The 23290-nt window shown below is 34.6% G+C and overlaps 1 protein-coding gene across 1 annotated transcript in view; it reads right to left on the bottom strand.

Moving 5' to 3' along the window:
- Window positions 1-23290, bottom strand: part of LOC145266300 (histone acetyltransferase KAT8-like) — a 47876-nt gene that overhangs the window by 13306 nt on the left and 11280 nt on the right. Inside the window, exons 3-7 of the mRNA XM_080121849.1 lie at window positions 23057-23238; window positions 18997-19050; window positions 16579-16743; window positions 10493-10582; window positions 1672-1812 (exon numbers count right to left, since the gene is read on the bottom strand). Coding sequence (XP_079977975.1) covers window positions 1672-1812; window positions 10493-10582; window positions 16579-16743; window positions 18997-19050; window positions 23057-23238 — 632 coding nt within the window. The remainder of the gene's footprint in view (window positions 1-1671; window positions 1813-10492; window positions 10583-16578; window positions 16744-18996; window positions 19051-23056; window positions 23239-23290) is intronic.

Raw genomic sequence — 23290 nt, 5'->3', positions numbered from 1 at the left:
AAACTTAATTATGTTCTGCAAAAACAAAAACAACAATCCACCTTTTCCTCTTCCCCTTCCCATCTCCCCCACTTTCTGACTTAAAATGTACCAAACTGTAACTCTTTTCCCATCTCCCATTGCAAAACTCATTCATGTTCTGCAGGGCAGGAAACAAAAATAAAATCCACCATAAAACAACCAAATCAAACCAAACACTACAAACTAGCGCTTGAAGATACAAAAAGCTTGAAGAATAAAAACCTTCTACAAAATAACTCGATGCAACATGAATTCTATTTCCAAAATAACTGGATTCTGCATTAAATAACCCGAAAAGGGTTGATATGCCATAAAACAAAACAACCAAACTAAACTCTAACTCCTCAACTTAACATTCAAAAGCAACATGAATTGGAACAAATATACGGAGGACATTGCTAAGACTGCTGCAAAGACAGTGGGCTCCCTCTACCGTGCTAGAAAATTACTCAGACCATAGAGCATCCTATGTCTTTACAAAATCACAATCGCCCATGCATTGAGTATTATTGCCATATCTGGGCTGCTGCATCTACTATTAGTTTCTCCTTTTTTGTCAGGGTCCAAATCTGATAGGCCCCCACACAGTTGGCCAGGCTTCCACCTCTGTTCCATCACCACAATATTGCATCCCTGAGACTGTTTTACACCTAACTCTAACCCAACCAAACACTACAAACTAGCGCTTGAAGATACAAAAAGCTTGAAGAATAAAAACCTTTCTACAAAATAACTGGATTCTGCATTAAATAACGCGAAAAAAAGGGTTGATATGCCGTAAAATAAAACAACCAAACCAAAAATAAATTAAAAGTTTCAATTTGTTAATTCGCTGATAAATTTATTTCCTCGTTTTTTTTGTTTTTTTTATAGCTTTTCCACTTTTTATAGTTTTATTTCCAAACATTGGGGGGGGAGGAGTACGAGGGATGTTTCAAAAGTAAAACCACCTTTTTTTTTTATTCCACCCGAATGGATCAGATGGGATTGCAAATTGCATTGTTACGATGACTGAACTCATGCATTTGTGACCGGAAATTTTAATTTCTCTGTTGCAGATATTGATGGTGAGAGATTATAAGAAAGCAACCATTGAATTTCTGGAAAAAATACATCGTGAATGGTGGCGACTATGTAGAAAAAATAAATTCTGAAGCATAAAAAGTCACTTGTTTTAATGGTACCACTTCTGTCTTCATAACTCTTCAACTTTTTGAGTTAAAAAAAAAAATAGGAGGCTTTACTTTTGGAATGAACCGTGTATGATACATCAGCAGATGAACTCTGACTATCCAACAAGTATTGAAATCAAAATACAGGATTTTTGAGATGAGGATTGCTGATTTGCATGAGTAGCATTTTCATCTTAGACATGTGGCGTAACGGATAAAGTGTTTAATAAAATCAGTTCTAAGTGACAATAGAAAGTTCAATCCTCAGTGCGGGCAATACTACGAATATAATTACAAATTATATCTTTTACTCGCATCAATTAATTTCAAGTTTTGTTCTGCTAAAAGTTTGATGCCGAAATGTTGACAACGTTTAAAGAAAGGAAAAAATTTGAAAAAAATTACTGCGCCTTCCACGAAAAATGGTGTTCAGAAAAAAAAAAAAAAAAGAAATCCAAAGCGGACAATGCCATCTTACTTTTGAGAAGTAGCCAACCAAATGGCAACCTTGTCGGTCGACTTCTGTGAGGATGTAAAAAAGGAAGGGCTCCACGTCAAAATATAACGTCTTGTGGTCAAGGAACAATTTCGCCAGAAGGCACAAGTTCTGACAATAAATCTGAAACCGAAAAAAAGACAATCTTATAAATTTTCACTTTGCAGAAGGGATGGAGGATTTTATTAACTAATTTTTGCTTGACTTTTCTTATTTTCAAATAGCATTTCGGCCCAGTGTTGTCCGGGTTTTTGGAGGTGTATGTTGAGCAAAAAAAAAAAAAAAAAAAAAAAAAAAAAAAAAAAAAAAGCAGTCAATTTTTTTTTTTTAACTTTAACCCCTATTATGATCCCTTAACATTTATTGTTTTGGGCTCAAATCAAGTTATTAAGTAAGATCAATGTCCAAGGAACCTATATCTAAAATTTCAATTGTTTAGACCCAAAATTGGCAAAGGAGTTTCGTAGAATTCTCAAAGGTCAAATCGTTGAACTTTGACCCCTTAACAACTAAATTTCTGGCCAAAAAAGGATTACAAAAGATTTTCCCAAATCTCAGTACCCTGTATATCAAATTTTGAGTCTGTAGACTGAAAATTGACAGAGTTATTGCGTAGGGAAATGTACACAGACACGCACACAGACACGTTCACTTTTATAGATATATAGATTCATCGAGAAATTTGAAAACGTAATCATTTACGCTGACATTCCTTAAAGTTGAAAGAAAGCGCAGTGCATTCCACAGAATTTTTTTTAACAAGGCTTTCACCACTTATCATTGCCTAGAGGCCATTCGAGGATAGGAGTTAATGAATGTAAGGCGGTAGTGAATTAATCGTTTATGGTGTAAATTGGGTAGAATTTGATTATTTAAGGGGATGGTTCAACAAGAACTTGTTTACATTGGGCTTGAAGGCTACGATATTGTAGTCGGCCGGGAAGCAGGCCAGCAGAACAATGTTCCACAGTCAGGCAGTTCTAAGATAGAAACTTTGTTCATGAAATCTGTATTTAGATTTAGGCACAGATAGAAATTGTTGATAGTGGTTGTAGATAAACGAGTGTTTTTTTTGTTAATGTTTGGCGAGGGAAGACTATAGATTGGAGTTCAGACAAGCATTTGCCATGAAAATAACGATAGAGTAGAAACAGGCTCGCATCGTCTTTTCTGTGGGAAAGAGTTTGCAGGGAAGAGAAAAGTTATCACCTACTAGGTTTCGAAGCCAGTTTTGAACTGTCAAGGCAGGACAGGTGACACCGAGCAGCTTCTGCCCAGATGTGGCAACAGTATTTTATTTTAGGATGTACTTGGCTCTTATACAGATAGAGGACTGCATTCAAAAAATGAAAAAAAAATATAAAAGAGGATGGTGCCACTTTTTGGACAATTTTATTTTATCACTTTGGTAATGATACGGAGAAACAGTAGAAATAAATGGCCACCGTGCAGCGATAAAAATGTTGAGAGGCTGAATAAAAAGAGATGGATTTTTTGCTCAAAAGACTTTTGGGTTTTTGTCTAAAATTCGCCCTATATTAAAAAACTAAAATAAAGAAAAATCTGTATGACGTACGTTTTCCGTGATGAAACAAAAATTCCATATTCCAAAAATCAGATAAATTGATCAAGTTGTTTTATTTTTAAATAAGAAAATCAAATTTTATGAGTATCAGAGGAATGACTGTCTCATCCACCAGTTAAAAAAAATATCTAAAAGAAAAACAGGGGAGATAACTCAACAATAATTCAAAACTTGAAAGACTTGTGTTGTGTAATCTGGCAGGGTGGTGTTTTACCCAATCCTGCCTCACAGGACCAATTTGTGTAATCAGGCCGTCTCCAGTCCCTAAACACAGAAGCTAACCTTAAGTTCCTATGGCTACACACTTATCTTCGTCTAGTGATGGACCTTTCAAAATGTAACCAGACACTTACTTGTTACTGGAACTACCACTGATGCACAGAGCGCATAGAATGCGTACAACCCTAAGTCTGCGTGGCAGTACCTTTAACCGGTTGGTTGGCCATTTGTCGTCAGATGCTGTGGTTGAGTTCTCCTCATAGGTGCTCTGGTGAATAACTGGTATACGACTTCTCTCAGCTACAGTTCTGTGTCGGGTTGAGGATAGATCTGAAATCAACTGCATTTCAATTCGACAGACAATCAACAATTAGGGAAAACTCAGAGACCGTTTTCTTATAAACGAGAATAATTATTCATAAGATATTTCGTACAAAGGAAACTAAAACTATTTCAGGTTCTTAACAGTTTCAAGATGCAGGATTTTTTTTTTTCAACTTTGATTCCTTCAGATAGTTTCACAGTCAGAGGAGGAAGAACTTTTCAACTTAACTCTTTTGGGGAGGTTATCTAACCCTGGGCGAGAGGCCAAAGCCAAGGTGTACTCTCTGACGGCCACCAAACAAGTCCTTTTTTTCTACTAAACCAATGTTTGTTTTTTAGATTTTAATCCATATCTTTCTTTTTCCTTTCTTTCCTCTTCTCTCTCTCTCTCTCTTTCTATTAATTCATGTCTATATTACTCTCTTATAATCTCTCTCTCTCTCCCTCATAAGTCCTTTCCATCTCTTTCTTTCTCTTAATTATCTACCTTTTTGGAATGGCCCATTTTGCTTGATATGTGTCTGTAAATTTTTTGTTATCAAAAGACGACAAACTTTTGTTTTCAATTTAGTTTTTCATATTCCATTGCACCGCCTAAATGTTTATTTTACCTCATTGAGTTTTTTTTTTCTACATGATCGCAATAAAAACACATTCTATCATTTCCCAGAAATCTGGGTTTTCTTAAATCTTGTGTCAAACACTCCACCTAACCTTAACTCGTACGCAAGGTACATGCAACATTGTTAGTTGTAATATTTATGCCTCAATATATTATTTGAGGCATATTAATCCAAGATTATTTTCTTTATTTTTGTTTTTAATATTGGGGGAATTTTGGTTTGGTTGATTGTTTTATGGCATATCAACCCTTTTTCAGGTTATTTAATGCTGAATCCAGTTATTTTGTAGAAGCTTTTTATTCTTTAAACTTTTTGTATCTTCAATTGCTAGTTTGTAGTGTTTGGTTTGGTTGTTTCATAGTGGATTTTATTATTTTTGTTCCCTGCCCTGCAGAACATGAATGAGTTTTACAATGGGAGAGGAAAAAGGGTTACAGTATTAATGTTTGGTACATTTTAAGTTAGGAAACCAGCCAGGAAGTGGGGGAGATAGAAAAAGAAAGGAGAAATGGGGAGGGGGAAAAGGTGAGTGTTGGTTTTGGTTTTGCAGAAGATAATTAAGTTTTGCAAAAGATAATTAAGTTTTGCAAAAGATAATTAAGTTTTGCAAAAGATAATTAAGTTTTGCAGAAGATAATTAAGTTTTGCAAAAGATAATTAAGTTTTGCAAAAGATAATTAAGTTTTGCAAAAGATAATTAAGTTTTGCAGAAGATAATTAAGTTTTGCAAAAGATAATTAAGTTTTGCAAAAGATAATTAAGTTTTGCAAAAGATAATTAAGTTTTGCAAAAGATAATTAAGTTTTGCAAAAGATAATTAAGTTTTGCAAAAGATAATTAAGTTTTGCAAAAGATAATTAAGTTTTGCAAAAGATAATTAAGTTTTGCAAAAGATAATTAAGTTTTGCAAAAGATAATTAAGTTTTGCAAAAGATAATTAAGTTTTGCAAAAGATAATTAAGTTTTGCAAAAGATAATTAAGTTTTGCAAAAGATAATTAAGTTTTGCAAAAGATAATTAAGTTTTGCAGAAGATAATTAAGTTTTGCAAAAGATAATTAAGTTTTGCAGAAGATAATTAAGTTTTGCAAAAGATAATTAAGTTTTGCAAAAGATAATTAAGTTTTGCAAAAGGAAGTAGAAAAACAAAAAGCATCAACGCTAGGTGCATTTCGTCTCAGGAAGCCAATATCGGGAATTCTGGACAAGCGAGCATCATTAAATAAAGAGGGAGATATATTACTTCTGTCCGTGATAACTGTAACACACAAACTCCAGTAATATCAGACTAAAAATTGATAAATGTAATTTGTATCATTTTTTGTAAATAAAATCAAGTCACAAATATCCTCATTTCTTCTGCTACAGACTTCAGAAATACACGTCAAGTTAAAAAAACCTGTCATATTAACATTATTACTTTGTGTAAAATTTTAGCAAGTTTTCATTCTTCTATTTCAGCATGTGATTTTAGATGATTAAATTAATTTATTAACTGATTTTTAATTCGTCTTCCGTGTTCCAATTCATTACAATTTATTTGTTTAGAATCTAATACAAAATGGACCCATTTCTGAAGCCACAGCGTTTCGATGGTAACACTTCAGCGCCGATTCTGCTGACAACTGAACACTTCCTGAGATAAATCGATTGTCCACCAACTAGCAAACTAAACTTAGTTACAAATTACATCTTCCATCCAGTACACAAATTAATAACAAATTGTGACTCGTACGAATCAGCTAGCGATAAACTCCAGTCTCTTTTCATTGTTCATTTTAGACATTTTTTGGTAACCTCTAGACAGAAGCCTAATTTTTTTGTCTAGAATCTCATAAAAAATGGTAACCTCTAGACAGAAGCCTAATTTTTTTGTCTAGAATCTCATATAAAATGGACCAATTTCTGAAACCATAGTGTTTCGATGGTAACCCTTCAGTGCCTGATTCTCCAGACCATTGGACACATTGGCTGTGTACATTCAACAACTTCTTGAGGTCAATCGACTGTCCACCAACTAGCAAACTAGACTTTCTTACCTACTACGTCTCCCATCGAGTGCATAAATTGTGACTCATGAATCAGCCATCGCTTAAACTTCAGTCTTTTTTCGTAAAGCACTTTAACATTGTTCATTCTAGACATATCTTTTGGCAACCTCTAAACAGGAGCCTGGTGAAACGATTGATTTTTCGCAGAAGCTAGATTCACTTACTCTGGATTGACTGTTACTGCCTCAAAATATCGAAGAACATTGTGACCAAGCAGTTCGTGATGCCCTCATAATAGCCAGTCACTCTCATACAATTCGACGACTCTAAGAAAGGACACTCAATTTGAAAGGCACTTCTGACGGAGGTCATTCTCTAGAAACAGCCCAAAAATCATCCGAATCTTATATCAACCCCACATCATGTGGCGCCACTACCGAACCATCAGTGGCTTGTGAGGTTTCTTGTACTTTTGAAAATGTTTCGGCTGCCGCGGAGAAAAAAAATGTTTCTTCTGCAGTAATTGACGACATCCATGAATTAAATGCCCCGCCCATGATGCGGTCTGTAGAAGCTGCAGCAAGAGGAGACATTTTGAACTAGTCTGCCGATCAAATCGTTCCCCTAAGAAGGTGACTTGTGCTTGTGAATTATCAATCGCATTCGTTGTAACTGCCGCATAACCTGATTGTCTGTCAAAAGCCATAATTAATCCTGGAGGCTCCGGTGGATACTAGTAACTCAGAAAACTACCATCGAACATCATCCAGAAGTACAACTGGTCGACACAAACTCCTCACAGGAAGATATCAATGGTGTTCACAGCCGTACCAGCAGTACATTAGGCTACTGCTATGCGACACATTAGCATATAACGGGTTTACCTACCCGTGCTTCACACTTTCAGTCCTTTTTTCTCCTTGCTCAGACGTCTTACTTGGTCACAACTTTTTCAAACTACACTCAAGGTAGAAATACCCTTTGTGGGTCACAAAGATCCCCTCCCTGTACGCACCGTAATGGCATCCGGTCTTGTTTCTCCAATACTATTCAAACATTTATCGCTTGGCTGCAAGACTATTGCTACAAAATCCAGAAGACACTGATCCAGCAACAGTTTATACAATCTGAAATTCATGACCTTCTAAAAAGTATTATCCCTGGCGAGCACAAGTTCTAGTAATCACTAACGACTGACACAGGAAGCGTTTTGTTATTGACTATAGTCAGACCATCAACCGATTCACTTACCTTGATGCTTATCCTTTACCAAGAATTGATGAATTAGTCAAAAAAAAAAATTTGCGTGCTATTCCGTTTTTAATACTCTGGACTTGCAGAATGCATATCAATACAAAAAATTCAGTTTTCGAAGCCTGTGGAAATTTATATCAATTCTGCCATATTCCATTTGGTGTAACAAACGGTGTATCATGTTTCCAACGATCATCAGACAATCTAATAAAATGCAAGAAGGTTGCCGATACTTTCGCGTACATTGCTAACATCACTAAATGCGGCCATAATATGATGGAACATGATGAAAACCTTAATCGTTTCTTAGATGTTGCCAGGATTGGTTGGTCGGTTGTTTTTGTTTTACGGCATATAAACCCTTTTCGGGTTATTTAATGCCGAATCCAGTTATTTTGAAGAAAAGTTTTTTTAATAGAATTTTTTTTTTTTTTTTTTTTCAAGTCGGTTTCTATTTAACCCATAGTTGGGACCCTACCAGGTACTACCACTCTGGGTCAGAGTGGACCTGATAGCAATGGCAATTAAAGGGTGGCTCCACACTCCCCAAAGCACGCCAGCTGGGGCCTCACCACTGGATATAGTTTAAGGTCATATCCAGGACCTGTTGCCAGGAAGTATAGCATAAGTTTCAATGAGAACAAGAGCATTATGCCAATTGAGAGAGTCACCTTCTTAGGGTATGAAGTGTCATTTGGAGCTGTAAAACCAGTTGCTGAACACTTCCATACTTCCACCACAAGATGCTAAATCACAACAGCTGGTTGTAAGCTTGTCAAAGCGACACAGCAATTTGAACGCTTAGGTGTTGACTTTAAAGTTCCCCCGACCATCTAACAGTCGAAACAAATATCTATTACCAATTATCGACAAATATTCACACTTCCACTTTGCCTTTCCTTGTCAAGATATGTTCTCACAGTCATAAATTGTTTCTGTCAACTATTTTCGCTGTTTGGCATGCCTTCCTTTATTCACTCTGGCAAAGGTCCATTATTCCTTTTAACAGAACAGATTTTTGCATAAAAAGGGAATAGAAACGAGCCGCACAACCGCCTATAACCTTTAGAGAAATGGCCAGATAGAACGGCTAAATGCCACGATATGGAAAATTATATTGATGGCATTGAAGTTACAAAGACTGCCGATTTCTCATTGGGAATCAGTTTTGCGCGATGCCTTGCATTCAATTTGTTCGTTATTGTGTACTGCCATTAACGCTACATGTCAAGAGCGAATATTCCAGTATAATCGTAAATCAACATCTGGTATCTCTCTTCTCAGTTGGTTTTTGAATCCAGGTCTGGTTCTGATGAAACATAACGTACAGTCATCTAAGTATGAACCTTTCGCCGACAAAGTTGAATTGCTAGAATGCAACCCTCAACATGACCGTGTTAGACTTCCAACTAGGAGGGAGGAAAAAGTGTCGCTGCGTCAACTTGCCTCAAAACCACAAAATGTAGCACCTGATACTAATAACTTATCAGAGACTCCATCTTTAGAAACAGAAGCCTCATTTGAAACGGGTGTATCCAAAGAACCTTGTGAAATCTCACAGGCTGATACAACTTTCAATAAAAACCTACAGGAAGTCATTCTTAGACAACAACGTGTCCATCCTGATCATCATGTTTTAAGTAAAAAACAAACTTTGGAAACATGTTTTAAGTAAAAAACAAACTTTGGAAACATGTTTTAAGTAAAAAACAAACTTTGGAAACATGTTTTAAGTAAAAAACAAACTTTGGAAACATGTTTTAAGTAAAAAGCAAACTTTGGAAACATGTTTTAAGTAAAAAACAAACTTTGGAAACATGTTTTAAGTAAAAAACAAACTTTGGAAACATGTTTTAAGTAAAAAACAAACTTTGGAAACATGTTTTAAGTAAAAAACAAACTTTGGAAACATGTTTTAAGTAAAAAACAAACTTTGGAAACATGTTTTAAGTAAAAAACAAACTTTGGAAACATGTTTTAAGTAAAAAACAAACTTTGGAAACATGTTTTAAGTAATAACAAACTTTGGAAACATGTTTTAAGTAATAACAAACTTTGGAAACATGTTTTAAGTAATAACAAACTTTGGAAACATGTTTTAAGTAATAACAAACTTTGGAAACATGTTTAAAGTAATAACAAACTTTGGAAACATGTTTTAAGTAATAACAAACTTTGGAAACATGTTTTAAGTAATAACAAACTTTGGAAACATGTTTAAAGTAATAACAAACTTTGGAAACATGTTTTAAGTAATATAAAACTTTGGGAACATGTTTTAAGTAAAAAAAAACTTTGGAAACATGCTTTAAGTAATAAAAAAAACTTTGGAAACATGTTTTAAGTAATAAAAAAACTTTGGAAACATGTTTTAAGTAATAAAAAAACTTTGGAAACATGTTTTAAGTAATAAAAAAAACTTTGGAAACATGTTTTAAGTAATAAAAAAACTTTGGAAACATGTTTTAAGTAATAAAAAAACTTTGGAAACATGTTTTAAGTAATATAAAACTTTGGAAACATGTTTTAAGTAAAAAAATAAAAAACTTTGGAAACATGTTTTAAGTAATAACAAACTTCGGAAACATGTTTTAAGTAATAAAAAGCTTTGGAAACATGTTTTAAGTAATAAAAAAACTTTGGAAACATGTTTTAAGTATTAAAAAACTTTGGAAACATGTTTTAAGTAAAAAAAAAACTTTGGAAACATGTTTTAAGTAAAAAAAAAATCTTTGGAAACATGTTTTAAGTAAAAAAAAAATCTTTGGAAACATGCATTGCAAATAGGCAAAAAAATACCTCACTGACCTTACTATCTTTTCCATCGACTTCAAACACAGATATTGTTCCTTTTCGATATATCTCTCGACCGGGAGGATATCGCCAAGTACACTGGCTCTGAAATGAAAAGCACAACAAAGTTATTTTCATTATAAGATTTATATATGATTGGTTTCTATACGTTTATAGCAATTCAGGTCTGCCAAACCTCAGAGTGGAAACAGTACTATAATTATTAATCTTATTCTATGTAACTTTTTTTATTATTTTGTGACTCACGTCAGTTTTACCTGTACTGTTTTTACTGGGGATATGTTTTTCAGTGACATTTTTACATAAATTGAGCATTTTGGATTATGGCTCTATCTAGAATATTGAGCACTTATAAAATTTATAAAATTAAGGAGACTTCCAGAGCAATGCTTACACCAAGTCACGTCCCTCCCTAAAAGAGAAGTTCTTTACCCTGGATAACACTGTGTTTAAGCACACGTTCTATCAAGGAACTCCCTCCTGAAGAGAAATTCCATTTTTTTTAAGTGAGGAGTAAAATAAAATTCATATTAAAAACGGCTATAAAAAATGACTACTAAAAACGGCTATAAAAAATGACTACTAAAAACGGCTATAAAAAATGACTACTAAAAACGGCTATAAAAAATGACTACTAAACACGGCTATAAAAAATGACTACTAAAAACGGCTATAAAAAATGACTACTAAACACGTCTATAAAAAATGACTTCTAAAAACGGCTATAAAAAATGACTACTAAAAACGGCTATAAAAAATGACTATTAAAAACTGCTATAAAAATGTCTGTTAAAAACTGCTATAAAAATGACTATTAAAAACTGCTATAAAAATGACTATTAAAAACTGCTATAAAAATGACTATTAAAAACTGCTATAAAAATGACTATTAAAAACTGCTATAAAAATGACTATTAAAAACTGCTATAAAAATGACTATTAAAAACTGCTATAAAAATGACTATTAAAAACTGCTATAAAAATGACTATTAAAAACTGCTATAAAAATGACTATTAAAAACTGCTATAAAAATGACTTAAAAACTGCTATAATAAAAGGACTTAAAAACTGCTTTAAAAAAGGTTCTACAAATCCCAATCCTCAACATGAAATACCTCCAGAAAAATAACACGTGTAAACCTAGAACCCCATCCTTCAAGTAGACCCCTACTACCATGTCTCCTCCTCCAACATCAGGGGTCTACATTCCAACCTTCCAGAGGTTGAAACCCAATTACAGGAGACAAAACCAGACATATTCTTCCTAAGTGAAACTGGCATTAGGCCGACCACTTCCCTTGACAAATTCATAATTAAAGGATACTCTAACTTAACATCTAAATTTGACCCACAAGATCGTCATGGACATGGAATATACAATTACTGATTCTGTTTTAAATTTCTGATTCCGATACAATTACTGATTCTGTTTTAAATTTCTGATTCCGATACAATTACTGATTCTGTTTTAAATTTCTGATTCCGATACAATTACTGATTCTGTTTTAAATTTCTGATTCCAATACAATTACTGATTCTGTTTTAAATTTCTGATTCCGATACAATTACTGATTCTGTTTTAAATTTCTGATTCCAATACAATTACTGATTCTGTTTTAAATTTCTGATTCCGATACAATTACTGATTCTGTTTTTAATTTCTGATTCCAATACAATTACTGATTCTGTTTTAAATTTCTGGACATGGAATATGTGCCTACATTAAAAATGGCTTTCCATGTGGTAGGGATATCTCCAGAGAAGACCCTAATTTACCTTATATGTGCTTCCGGGTTGCACTTGCTTACACCACTGCATTTATATTTGCTCTCTATCGCCAGGAGAAGTGCTTCCCAACTCTCTGGAAAACCCTCATCAGTATGCCCTGTATTTAAGAATTCAGTTGATAAGTCATCTCCCTCTCAGTACAGACCAATAAGACTCCTGTGTGTCATGAGTTAGCTGCTGGAATCTATATTAAATAGAAAAGTAGTCAACCACCTCAGCAGAAATAATCTTCTTAGTGACATGCAATATGGTTTCCATTCTCCCAGATCTACAGCAGATGTGCTAACTGTTATATCTCATAGGATTAGCGAATCTCTTGGAAAAGGCTTCCTCTCTAGAGCAATTGCTCTTGACATATCAAAGGCCTTCGATAAGGTATGGTTTGGTTGTTTTCGTTTTACAGCATATCAACCTTTTTCAGGTTATTTAATGCCGAATCTAGTTATTTTGAGGAACAATTTTTAATGGGGCATATTTGTTTTTTAAGTCAGATTCTATTTAACTTATAGTTGGGACCCTAAAAGGTACTACCACTCCGCGTCAGAGTGGACCTGGGAGCAATGGCCATTAAAGGGTGGCTCCACACTCCCCAAAGCCCGCAAGCTGGAGCCTCACCATCGGATATAGTTTTAGGTCATATCCAGGACCGTTGATAAGGTATGGCATAACGGACTACTTCACAAGATTTCCAGCTACGGTATAACTGGAAATGTTTTCTCGATCATTAAATCATTTCTCTCCGATAGGCTCATAAGAGTAGTGGTTGATGGGCAGAAATCAGAGGCCCTAAATATTAATGCTGGAGTCCCTCAGGGGTCCATCCTAGGCCCAACTCTCTTCCTGATATACATCAATGATCTTCCAAAACACATACTTAAATCATTTGTTGACACGACCATCTATGGCAACACATCAAAGGCCGTAAATGACAAAGTTCTCTCTGATTCTCTCTCCTCTAATCTTGAGCACGTAGTACAGTGGGGGAGGAGGTGGCTGCTTACTTTTAATGCATCTAAAACCAAGCTCCTATCTTTACATCATCAATGCTCTGATCCCCATCTGGTATCAATTGAAATGGGTGGCTCTCGTCTAAGGGAAGCTCCATGTTTTGATAAGCTTCTGGGCTTGACCTTTACTCCTGACCTGAAATGGAACACATACATCAAGTCAGTTGCCAAGGTCGCTGGAAAAATGGTAGGATCCTTCTACCGCTCCAGAAGTTATCTCACCCCTAATGCAATTCTCTATCTGTATAAAAGCCAAGTACGTCCAAGGATGGAGTACTGCTGCCACATCTGGGCAGGAGCTGCTAAAAACAGCCTATCCTGCCTTGACAGAGTACAAAATAGGCTTCATGGCCTAATGGGTGATGCCTTTTTCTCTTCCCTGCAACCTCTTTCCCACAGGAGAGACGTTGCAAGACTGTCTTTGTCTTTGTTTTATCATTACTACCATGGCAGGTGCTCGTCTGAACTCCAATCTCTGGTCCCTCCTCGCCAAATCTTTCATGATAAACACTCGCCTAGCTGAAACCACTGTCAAAAATTTTTTCCTACTCCTTATCTGTGCCAAAATCAAAATGTGGATTCCATGAACAAAGCTTCTTTCTTAGAAGTGCACGCCTGTGGAACTCTGTTCCGGTTGCCTGTTTCCCACCTGACTACAACCTGGATGTCTTCAAGTCCAATGTAAACAGGTTCCTGATGAACCGCCTCCTCAAGTAAGACACTTTATCAAATCTCCAACACTAACGTACTGTACACACAACCTTTATCCCCGAGTGGCCTCTGGGCCTTTATAAGTGGTGACTACCTTGTAGAAAAAAAAAAATAAAGTAACCCAAAAGTGAGATTACATAAAATTTTCAAAGTATACCTCATCTTCAGAAAGAAAAAGAAAAAATATATGCAATCACTCAGTAGAAGCGTGTTGATGACAGAAGTTAGAAATATTAGTAGAGCAGGTTTGCAGAGTTCTAAAATTTTTTTTTGAAATGCAGGTCAACATTTAGTTTATTATTGTTAGATATTGTCCAAACACTTATCAATAATAATTATATTATTACTAAGTATATACCTGGCGTTGCCAAGGTAAAACATATTGCTGGTCGGAGGTTTTAGTCACACACTATTTCAGATACGCATCATCTCCAAACTTCTACCTATTTTCTGAAATTAGACCACAGTTTGAATTTATCGAAACATAAAACATAGTCATCTACCTCTATAAAAATTACTCTCATAGTAAAAATAACTCTCATAGTTCAAAGGGGAAATAACTCTCATAGCTTAAATAAACTTCTGTTTTTAAACACAGTGATGTCAGTAATTAATAATTGAAAATACATTAAATTAAATAAAAAAATAAATTAAATAAATCAACTACATATAATATTCCTAAATAGAGCAGTTAAAACAATTCTATTAGACCAGTGGTTCTCAACCTTTTTTTCACTCATGGACCCCTTTTCCCTTCTTTTTATCTTGGTGGACCCCTTCATTACTATTGGTCATAAGACAATCTATTTTTCACTAATATAAATTTTGAGGTTTTATTAATCAAAGAAATATAATTAAGCTTATTTTTAAATGAAAACTAATTTAATGGGGGTAAACCTGGAAAATAGAAATATTATAGTTAAAATAACTTGAATGATTGAAAAAAAAAAAAAAATTACAGTAGAAATTAAATTTTTAATAATAAAAACTATTCGAGTTGGTTTTCTTCATGGGCCACCAAAATATCATTGCGGACCCCTATTTTGTTATGTTTTGCTTGTGAACCCTCAGAAATATTCCATGGACCCCTAGGGTCCATGTGGACCTCGGTTGAGAACCCCTGTATTAGAACAATTAATAACACAGAGATAATTATTAAAAAAAGATTTTCTTTAATGTAATATGCAAATTAGATAACTATTTGAATGTAGATTTCGTTGGAATAAATCGTATATATACAGAAATCAAGTATATAAAATTCTGTTTTCAGTATTAAAATTAATTTGTGTAACAGTGCACCTTTTGTACAGGATTAAATTGTGAACAAAAAAAAACAGACAGAAATACGACTTATTATACAGGGTGTTCCACAAGTCATAAACACATTTGGACATCAAATATCTCAAAAACTATTAAGGATATAAAAAGCATGCCGATATATATAATCTAATTTCTAAAACTCACTGTCTGTCTCCATATTTTCAAATTATCTCTTCCGAAATTATAAATCGCAGTGCTAGGATTTTTTATAGATGATTCTTTTATAGGTCTTTAGCCGGTAAAATAGTTTTTAAGAGATTAAAATTGAAAAAAATCGTTATATATTTTGTACGTTCATATTAGTTTACTTTTAATCAGTTCATGTGCGTGTCACATTGGTAAAGCGGTAACGTCACCAGCTTTGAATGCTACAGTTTTGCTTTCGGTTTTGATTCTAGCTGACAACATCCAAATACTTTTTTTTTTACTTTTAAAATCATGCATCTATAATAAATACATACGAAATCGGGACAAATTAAAATATCATGTTTAAGCGTATTTTAGATTGAGTATAGCTCGGCGCATCCCCACTAGTCATCAATATTAAAATTGAACTTGATAAATTTAGTTTGCAAATCATGTCAATTTCATTTAACATGTATAGTTCAGAAGATATAAAGTCTTAAAATTTGTCCAAGATTTCTGAAACGCTCTGTAATATTATGAGTTCAACTTAGGTGCAATTAGAATTACTGTATATTTCGGCGTATAAGACGACCCTTAAAGTTAAAAAATCATCTTTAAAAACCAATATTTCATAAGATATCGGGTGTTGCAATCTCTAGCCCAGGCTAAAAAAACATGGTTTCGTGATTCAGCACTCATCTTATACAACCGATATTTGATAAATTTATGAAAATTTGCTCCAATTTTATACCTCGCTTTATCTGACGGTCGCATTATACGCCGAAATATACAGTAATTTTTTTTTATGCACACATGCATGAGCATATTATCTTTTTTTTTTTTTTTTGTAATTAAGATCTAAGGTAAGTAATTCATTGTGACAAATGTCGGAGTTAAGTAGAGTTGTTTCCCTTGGGTAGCAATCGATTCAAATGTGTTTGATTTTTATATGATTGTTTTTCAGCTTTTTTTTTTTTTTTAAATTATTTGACATTGTAAACATTCTCCTTTATAAAAGAATCGTTTTTGGAATCGGAAATTAGGCAAAAAAAATTTCTGGTTTTCATTCAGTTCCGATTCAGATTAATTGTCCTAAGAAGAAACTTTTTTTTTTTTTTTTTCCTCACCTGGTGGTAACGATACGTTTTTTCCAGCCGCATATATTTCAGACAATATTCACAAATCCAAAGTTTCGGTTGTTTTCCGTACTCTTCAGGATAAGGCGAAAAATACCATGCGTCAATTTCATATTTTCCAATCTGGATTTTATCGATGTATTTTACTTTTGTGATCTGCAGAAAAAAAAAAAAACAAAGACGTGGAAAGTGTAAAATCACGCACAATCACATATATATATATATATGATGAGAATAAAGGAAATAATATCCTGACGAGATGGAGAGATGAAAAAAGCAACAGACCAAGTTATATATTCATCAATTTATTTAATTTTCTTCAATTTAATCATCCTGAGGAAGTCTTGAAATAAAAACGAAACATTGATGAATATATAATTTGGTTCGTTCCTTTTTCATCTCTTCATTATGTATGGTAATAAAATGTAGAAATAAATAAAGTATATAAATAGCAAAATTTTAAAATCTAAAGACAAAAATAGATTCTGTCTGCTCAGTGGATAGAGTACTTGGTAAAATTTAGTTGTAAGTTATGCTTTTCTGGAGGTTGAAGGTTCAATCCTTAGTCAGTGCAGGCAAAACTCAAAAATATAATTACAAATTACTTGCGACTTCTGCCTGGTTATGGCATGCAGAAAAAAAGCATGGTATCCCCATGGATTACATAAACGTTTCCGTTTGAAATTCTGTTCGGATTTCCAAGTTCGACAACATACATCTGAGGAAGGTCAGAGGTTACATCGACCAAAATGTTGTGAAAATAACACTCAAGCGTAGTCCAAAGAATGTATCATCCCATGTACTATTCCATCAGCGTGTTCAGCTATTTACACCATAAGTGAACTCAGATAACAGAAATACTATTTCACATGTGACAGACTGACTGTCAGGCAAAAATTGCTGCTTATAAGAATTGATTATGAAAAAATGCATTTTAAGTCCAAATACTATCACATAATTATGTTGTTGAAATTAGTAACATTTTGGAAAAAAGATTCAATAGAAAAATAATTACAAGAAAAAATAAAATTTATTGAATAAAGCAGTTTTATCGGTTTCTTCTATTACGTATAACAAAACTGACTTATCTCCCTTGTTTCCAGTTAACTTTTGATATTTTAAATTAGAAAATGAAGGATCAAAAATATATGATAAAAGTGATGGGGTTTTTTTTGGTAAAAAGAAAAAAGACAAACGGAAGAAATATACAAAGGAAAAAAAAGAAAACGGAAAAGGGGAAGAAAAAGAAGAAAGGAAAAAAAAGAAGAAAGGAAGAAAAAGAAGAAAGGAAGAAAAAGAAAAGACAAGGAAACGGGGGAGAAAAGGAAACGGGGGGAGAAAAGGAAACGGGGGGAGAAAAGGAAACGGGGGGAGAAAAGGAAACGGGGGGAGAAAAGGAAACGGGGGGAGAAAAGGAAACGGGGGGAGAAAAGGAAACGGGGGGGAGAAAAGGAAACGGGGGAGAAAAGGAAACGGGGGGAGAAAAGGAAACGGGGGGAGAAAAGGAAACGGGGGGAGAAAAGGAAACGGGGGGAGAAAAGGAAACGGGGGGAGAAAAGGAAACGGGGGAGAAAAGGAAACGGGGGGAGAAAAGGAAACGGGGGGAGAAAAGGAAACGGGGGGAGAAAAGGAAACGGGGGGAGAAAAGGAAACGGGGGGAGAAAAGGAAACGGGGGGAGAAAAGGAAACGGGGGGAGAAAAGGAAACGGGGGGAGAAAAGGAAACGGGGGGAGAAAAGGAAACGGGGGGGAGAAAAGGAAACGGGGGGAGAAAAGGAAACGGGGGGGAGAAAAGGAAACGGGGGGGAGAAAAGGAAACGGGGGAGAAAAGGAAACGGGGGAGAAAAGGAAACGGGGGGAGAAAAGGAAACGGGGGGAGAAAAGGAAACGGGGGGAGAAAAGGAAACGGGGGGAGAAAAGGAAACGGGGGGAGAAAAGGAAACGGGGGGAGAAAAGGAAACGGGGGGAGAAAAGGAAACGGGGGGAGAAAAGGAAACGGGGGAGAAAAGGAAACGGGGGAGAAAAGGAAACAGGGGGAGAAAAGGAAACAGGGGGAGAAATGGAAACAGGGGGAGAAATGGAAACAGGGGGAGAAATGGAAACAGGGGGAGAAATTGAAACAGGGGGAGAAATGGAAACAGGGGGAGAAATGGAAACAGGGGAGAGATGGAAACAAGGGAGAAATGGAAACAAGGGAGAAATGGAAACAAGGGAGAAATGGAAACAAGGGAGAAATGGAAACAGGGGAGAGATGGAAACAAGGGAGAAATGGAAACAAGGGAGAAATGGAAACAAGGAACGAAAAGAAAAAGAGATAAAGGAAAAGAAATAAAGAAAAAAAGAAAACAAAGACAAAGAACACACAAAATTTGAAGGCAAAAAAGATGAAGAAAAAATAAAAGTTACAAACCGCTTCGTGTTCCTTTTCTAGGGCGGCCGTAGTTGGATCCATTTCAGCATACGTCTGAATAAGACAACAAAAATAAAAACAACATAAAGCATGTTGACTTATTGATGATTAAACACGTGAGGAGGGTGGCTAGTCACCCAGTAGAAAAAACACCTGACTCTGTTGATGACTTTGCAATTTTGTGACGATACAATTAAACAGAAATGCAACTGTCGTCACAAAAAAGAAAAAAAAAAAATGGAAAATTGCAAAACAATCTTTTTGTTAAAACAAATGAAAAAGAGCAAATTCTCCCAAATGAAGGATATTTTTTTGCAAAAACTAAATAAAAATTGGTTTACTTATGACAGTAAAGTTGCAATTCAGAAATTTAATGCATAAAAAATCAGCAAAGTTTGGGTGAGATTCGGCAAGGTAAAAGAAACCAAGAAGTCAATTGAGTCATTCCCTTAAATTATAAAATTCTATCCAACTTACACTATTAACGATTACTATACTACCATCTTTTCATTCATTAACTTTTATCCTCGAGTGGCCTTTGGGCCTTGATAAGTGGTGACTCTTTAAAAAAAGAAAAAAAAATGAAATGTTACTTGTCATTAGATTATTTCTGGTAGCACTTGGACTTTTAAAAATTGATTAGAGATATGAGAATGCTAAGAGATGTCCTCAATATCTCTTGGAGGCAAAGGAGCAACTCCACAGACACTTCTGTCAGATCTCACCATTGATCCAAGATAGAAGAGCCAGATTTGCTGGTCACTGCTTGAAGGCTAAGGATGAAATTGTCAGTGATGTTCTTGTGGCAACGAGAATACGGCACCCAGAAGGCATCTACGAAGAGTGACATGGTGTTATGGAGAATAGAGTGAGATTGTGTGAGTCAAGATTGATGGTGATGATGATGTGGTGAACATGATAATGGCGCTGCTGCTGATGATGATGTTTATGCTGACGATGTTGCTATAATGTTCTATTTTGAGCTTGTGTCAAATTCTATGCATGTGTCTCTCTCTCTCGCAAAAAGAAAAGAATTGTATTGCTTTAAACCGTCAAAGCTTGGACTCGATTGAAGGCAGATGTATAGCAGTTTTGGCTGCGAACGCCATTGGCAGCACACGTGAGGTCTCAACAGGTCTTAACTAAATATGCTCCTTCAGTGTTAAAATAAATCTATATTTTTATAAAATATGTCTTGTTCAATATTTTGCAAAGTGTTCAATTTTCAGAGAAGCGATCCCTGTCATAAAAAATGCCAATGATGGAAATGCTGCTCATAACAACGCAACGAAGACGCAACGATCAGATCTGCCAGCCGATTATAGTCGACGTCATATCAACCCTTTGAGGTAAGGAGATATGCCAATTTATTTCACTGTGGTTAGGACACGGGGAGCTGTCTGCCGTTCTCAGGACGTAACAACTCAAAAAAACGTCTTCACAACAAACCAAGTAACGGATTCACGATTTATTGTATCACACCCTATATCATCAAATTTCAACTCTGCAGAACAAATATTCAGAGAGGAGTTTGATAGAGTTTTTGCAATCACACACATACACATCAACAAGGTCACTTATAAAAATATTTCAATGTGCTAAAACGTTTTCATTTTAAATTCAATTATGCAGAATGTAGAAACTATGCATAAATAGAATTCAACAGTGAAATTAAACGAATCATCTAATAAGAAACCATAAATAAAAATGAAAAAATTATTAACACTCATTTTCAAAGGAATATGCAAATTAGTGAACCTTCATGTAGTCACTTACATATCTATGACTGAGTATATTAAGTTTCTTTTTGATATTTAAATAGAAAAAATAGGCTTTTAATATCAATGTCAGAGCAAGAAAAAAAAATTCAACTTCATAGATATATATATATATATATATATATATATATATATATATATATATATAGTGTTATAATGGAATAATTCCAGAGGAAATCCGGGTATGAGAGCTCAATGTGGTAAACAGAGCAAAAATATAAAAATATAACACGGAAATTACATAATTGTCGATGCAATAATTTATTTCAACCTTATGGTATTTTCAAGCATCTAAACCAGACAATTACATTTTTGAGTATCAAAAATGTAATTGTCTGGTTTAGATGCTTGAAAATACCATAAGGTTGAAATAAATTATTGCATCGACAATTATGTAATTTCCGTGTTATATTTTTATATTTATTTATATATATATATATATATATTTATATTTATGAAGTTTATAGTGTATTAAGCGATGCTCTTTGTGTAAACAAATCGAGCTTAGGTATTCGGACGATGTCAAAACATTGTTAATTCACTACACGCACAGCAGCTGCCAATTTAGCGTAATGGTTCAAAGCCTTGACTGTCACACGGGCAGTCGGGTTTCGATCCTGGCTTGAGGTAGTTGCCTGTCTAACCGCATTGATGAGCTGTGATACAGCGATACAGTACTATATGTGGAGGACTATATATATAAAAAGAGAGAGATACAAGTGTTTGGACATTTCATTGACGTTAAATAAATTATCTATTTAATAACAAGATTACCTGGCATTGCCCAGAGCCATTAAAAAAATAGAGATTAACAAGTGTAACATATTTTTATGAAAACTTTCATCAATCTTTCCCCTCTTCTCTCTCTCAACCCATTCCTCTCTAGACGCACATACTATCCTTTAAATACAAGAGACATTCCAGAAAATATGTCTAATTTTTTTTTTATTCTGCTTGAATTGATCAGAGAGAGTTGCAAATTAAGTTGTTATGATGATTGAACTTATGCATTTATAGTCTGAAAATTTCATCTCTCTGTCGCAGATATTGACAGTGTGAGACTAAGAAATCACTCCCCGGTCATGGATGCTCATTAGAAATACAGATACGTTATTGAATTTCTGGCAAAAGTGCATTGAAAATGGAGAAAAATAAATTCTGCAACACAAAAGGTCACTTGTTTTAATAGTACCATTCCTGTCTTCATAGTTTGCCAATTTTTTGAGTTGAAAAAAAAAAAGGAGGCTTTACTTTTGATTCCTTGAGAAACAGGTCAGGATTTCTTACCAAATCTACATAAAAAGGTTGGTTGGTTGTTTTACGGCATATCAACCCTTTTCAGGTTATTTAATGCCGAATCCAAAGATTTTGAAGAACAATTTTTTAATAGAATATATTTGTTTTTTCAAGTCTGTTTCTATTTAACCCATAGTTGGGACCCTAACAGGTACTACCACTCCGGGTCAGAGTGGACCTGGGAGCAATGGCAATTAAAGGGTGCCTCCACACTCCCCAAAGCCCCCAAGCTGGGGCCTCACTATCGGATATAGTTTAAGATCATATCCAGGGCCTAAATAAAAAGGTAGATGGATGTATGTGTGTGTGCACAAATATTTAACCGATAAACTCTTAAACTACTGATCGCATAACACTGAAATTAGCATGAAATAGTAATCAAACACCAAGAATGGTTTATAACGAGTAAAATCTTTGTTTGGATGGATGAATAATGCATACAGAAATATGTCAGCAAGTTGGAACGCAAAATGTTCATTTCAATTTGCCAAAACATTTCTATTACTTTTGTACAAACTAATCAAAACTAAAAGTTGTTTAATTTTACAACTTTCTTATCTGTTTGTTGGATTAGCTCAAACAGTAGGGAACATGGCTGGAGCGCTAAATGTTTTGGTTTCAATTCTAACTGATGACAGCAAAGTTATCTTTTTTTTATTTTTGAAATCAGTACTATATATTAGGTACAATATAATATTCAATAGAGAATTGGCTTTGTATTAATACGAAATCTGCATGAATATATTTAAGCATATTTTACAACCAGCAAGGCACCCCCACCAGTTAATACATAAAATGGACAAACTGTGATAATCAAAGACTACCCCCCCCCACACACACACACACCATGTTAGACAAAAACCCGTCACTATTACTCTTTTAAACCCTTGAGAAAATTCATTTTGACAAAATAATACAATAATTTGTCACCATTTGTTCAGGGCCTATTGTCATTTCTCATTTAAGATTTGACAAACGTCACTTACTTTTTGAACATGGTTGATTTCGTCATGTTTTCGTTTCTGGTTGCGCGTAATTTTCCTGTCGGTTCCATCACTCAGGTCTGTCAGAGTCAGTGAAAGGTCTTTGACTTTGCTCTGCTGGTCTTCGAGTTTTGTCTGCAGATCAAATCGGTCAACATTTACCCACTCATCCAAACGTCGATTGACTGGTTTGAAAATAAACAAAATAAATAAAAAAAGATGCAGAAAAATGATTAA

Source organism: Euprymna scolopes, chromosome 41, assembly GCF_053919585.1.
Source record: "Euprymna scolopes isolate OS-2025 chromosome 41, ASM5391958v1, whole genome shotgun sequence".
Taxonomy (NCBI): domain Eukaryota; kingdom Metazoa; phylum Mollusca; class Cephalopoda; order Sepiida; family Sepiolidae; genus Euprymna; species Euprymna scolopes.
This window is presented reverse-complemented; position numbering and strand designations above follow the sequence as displayed.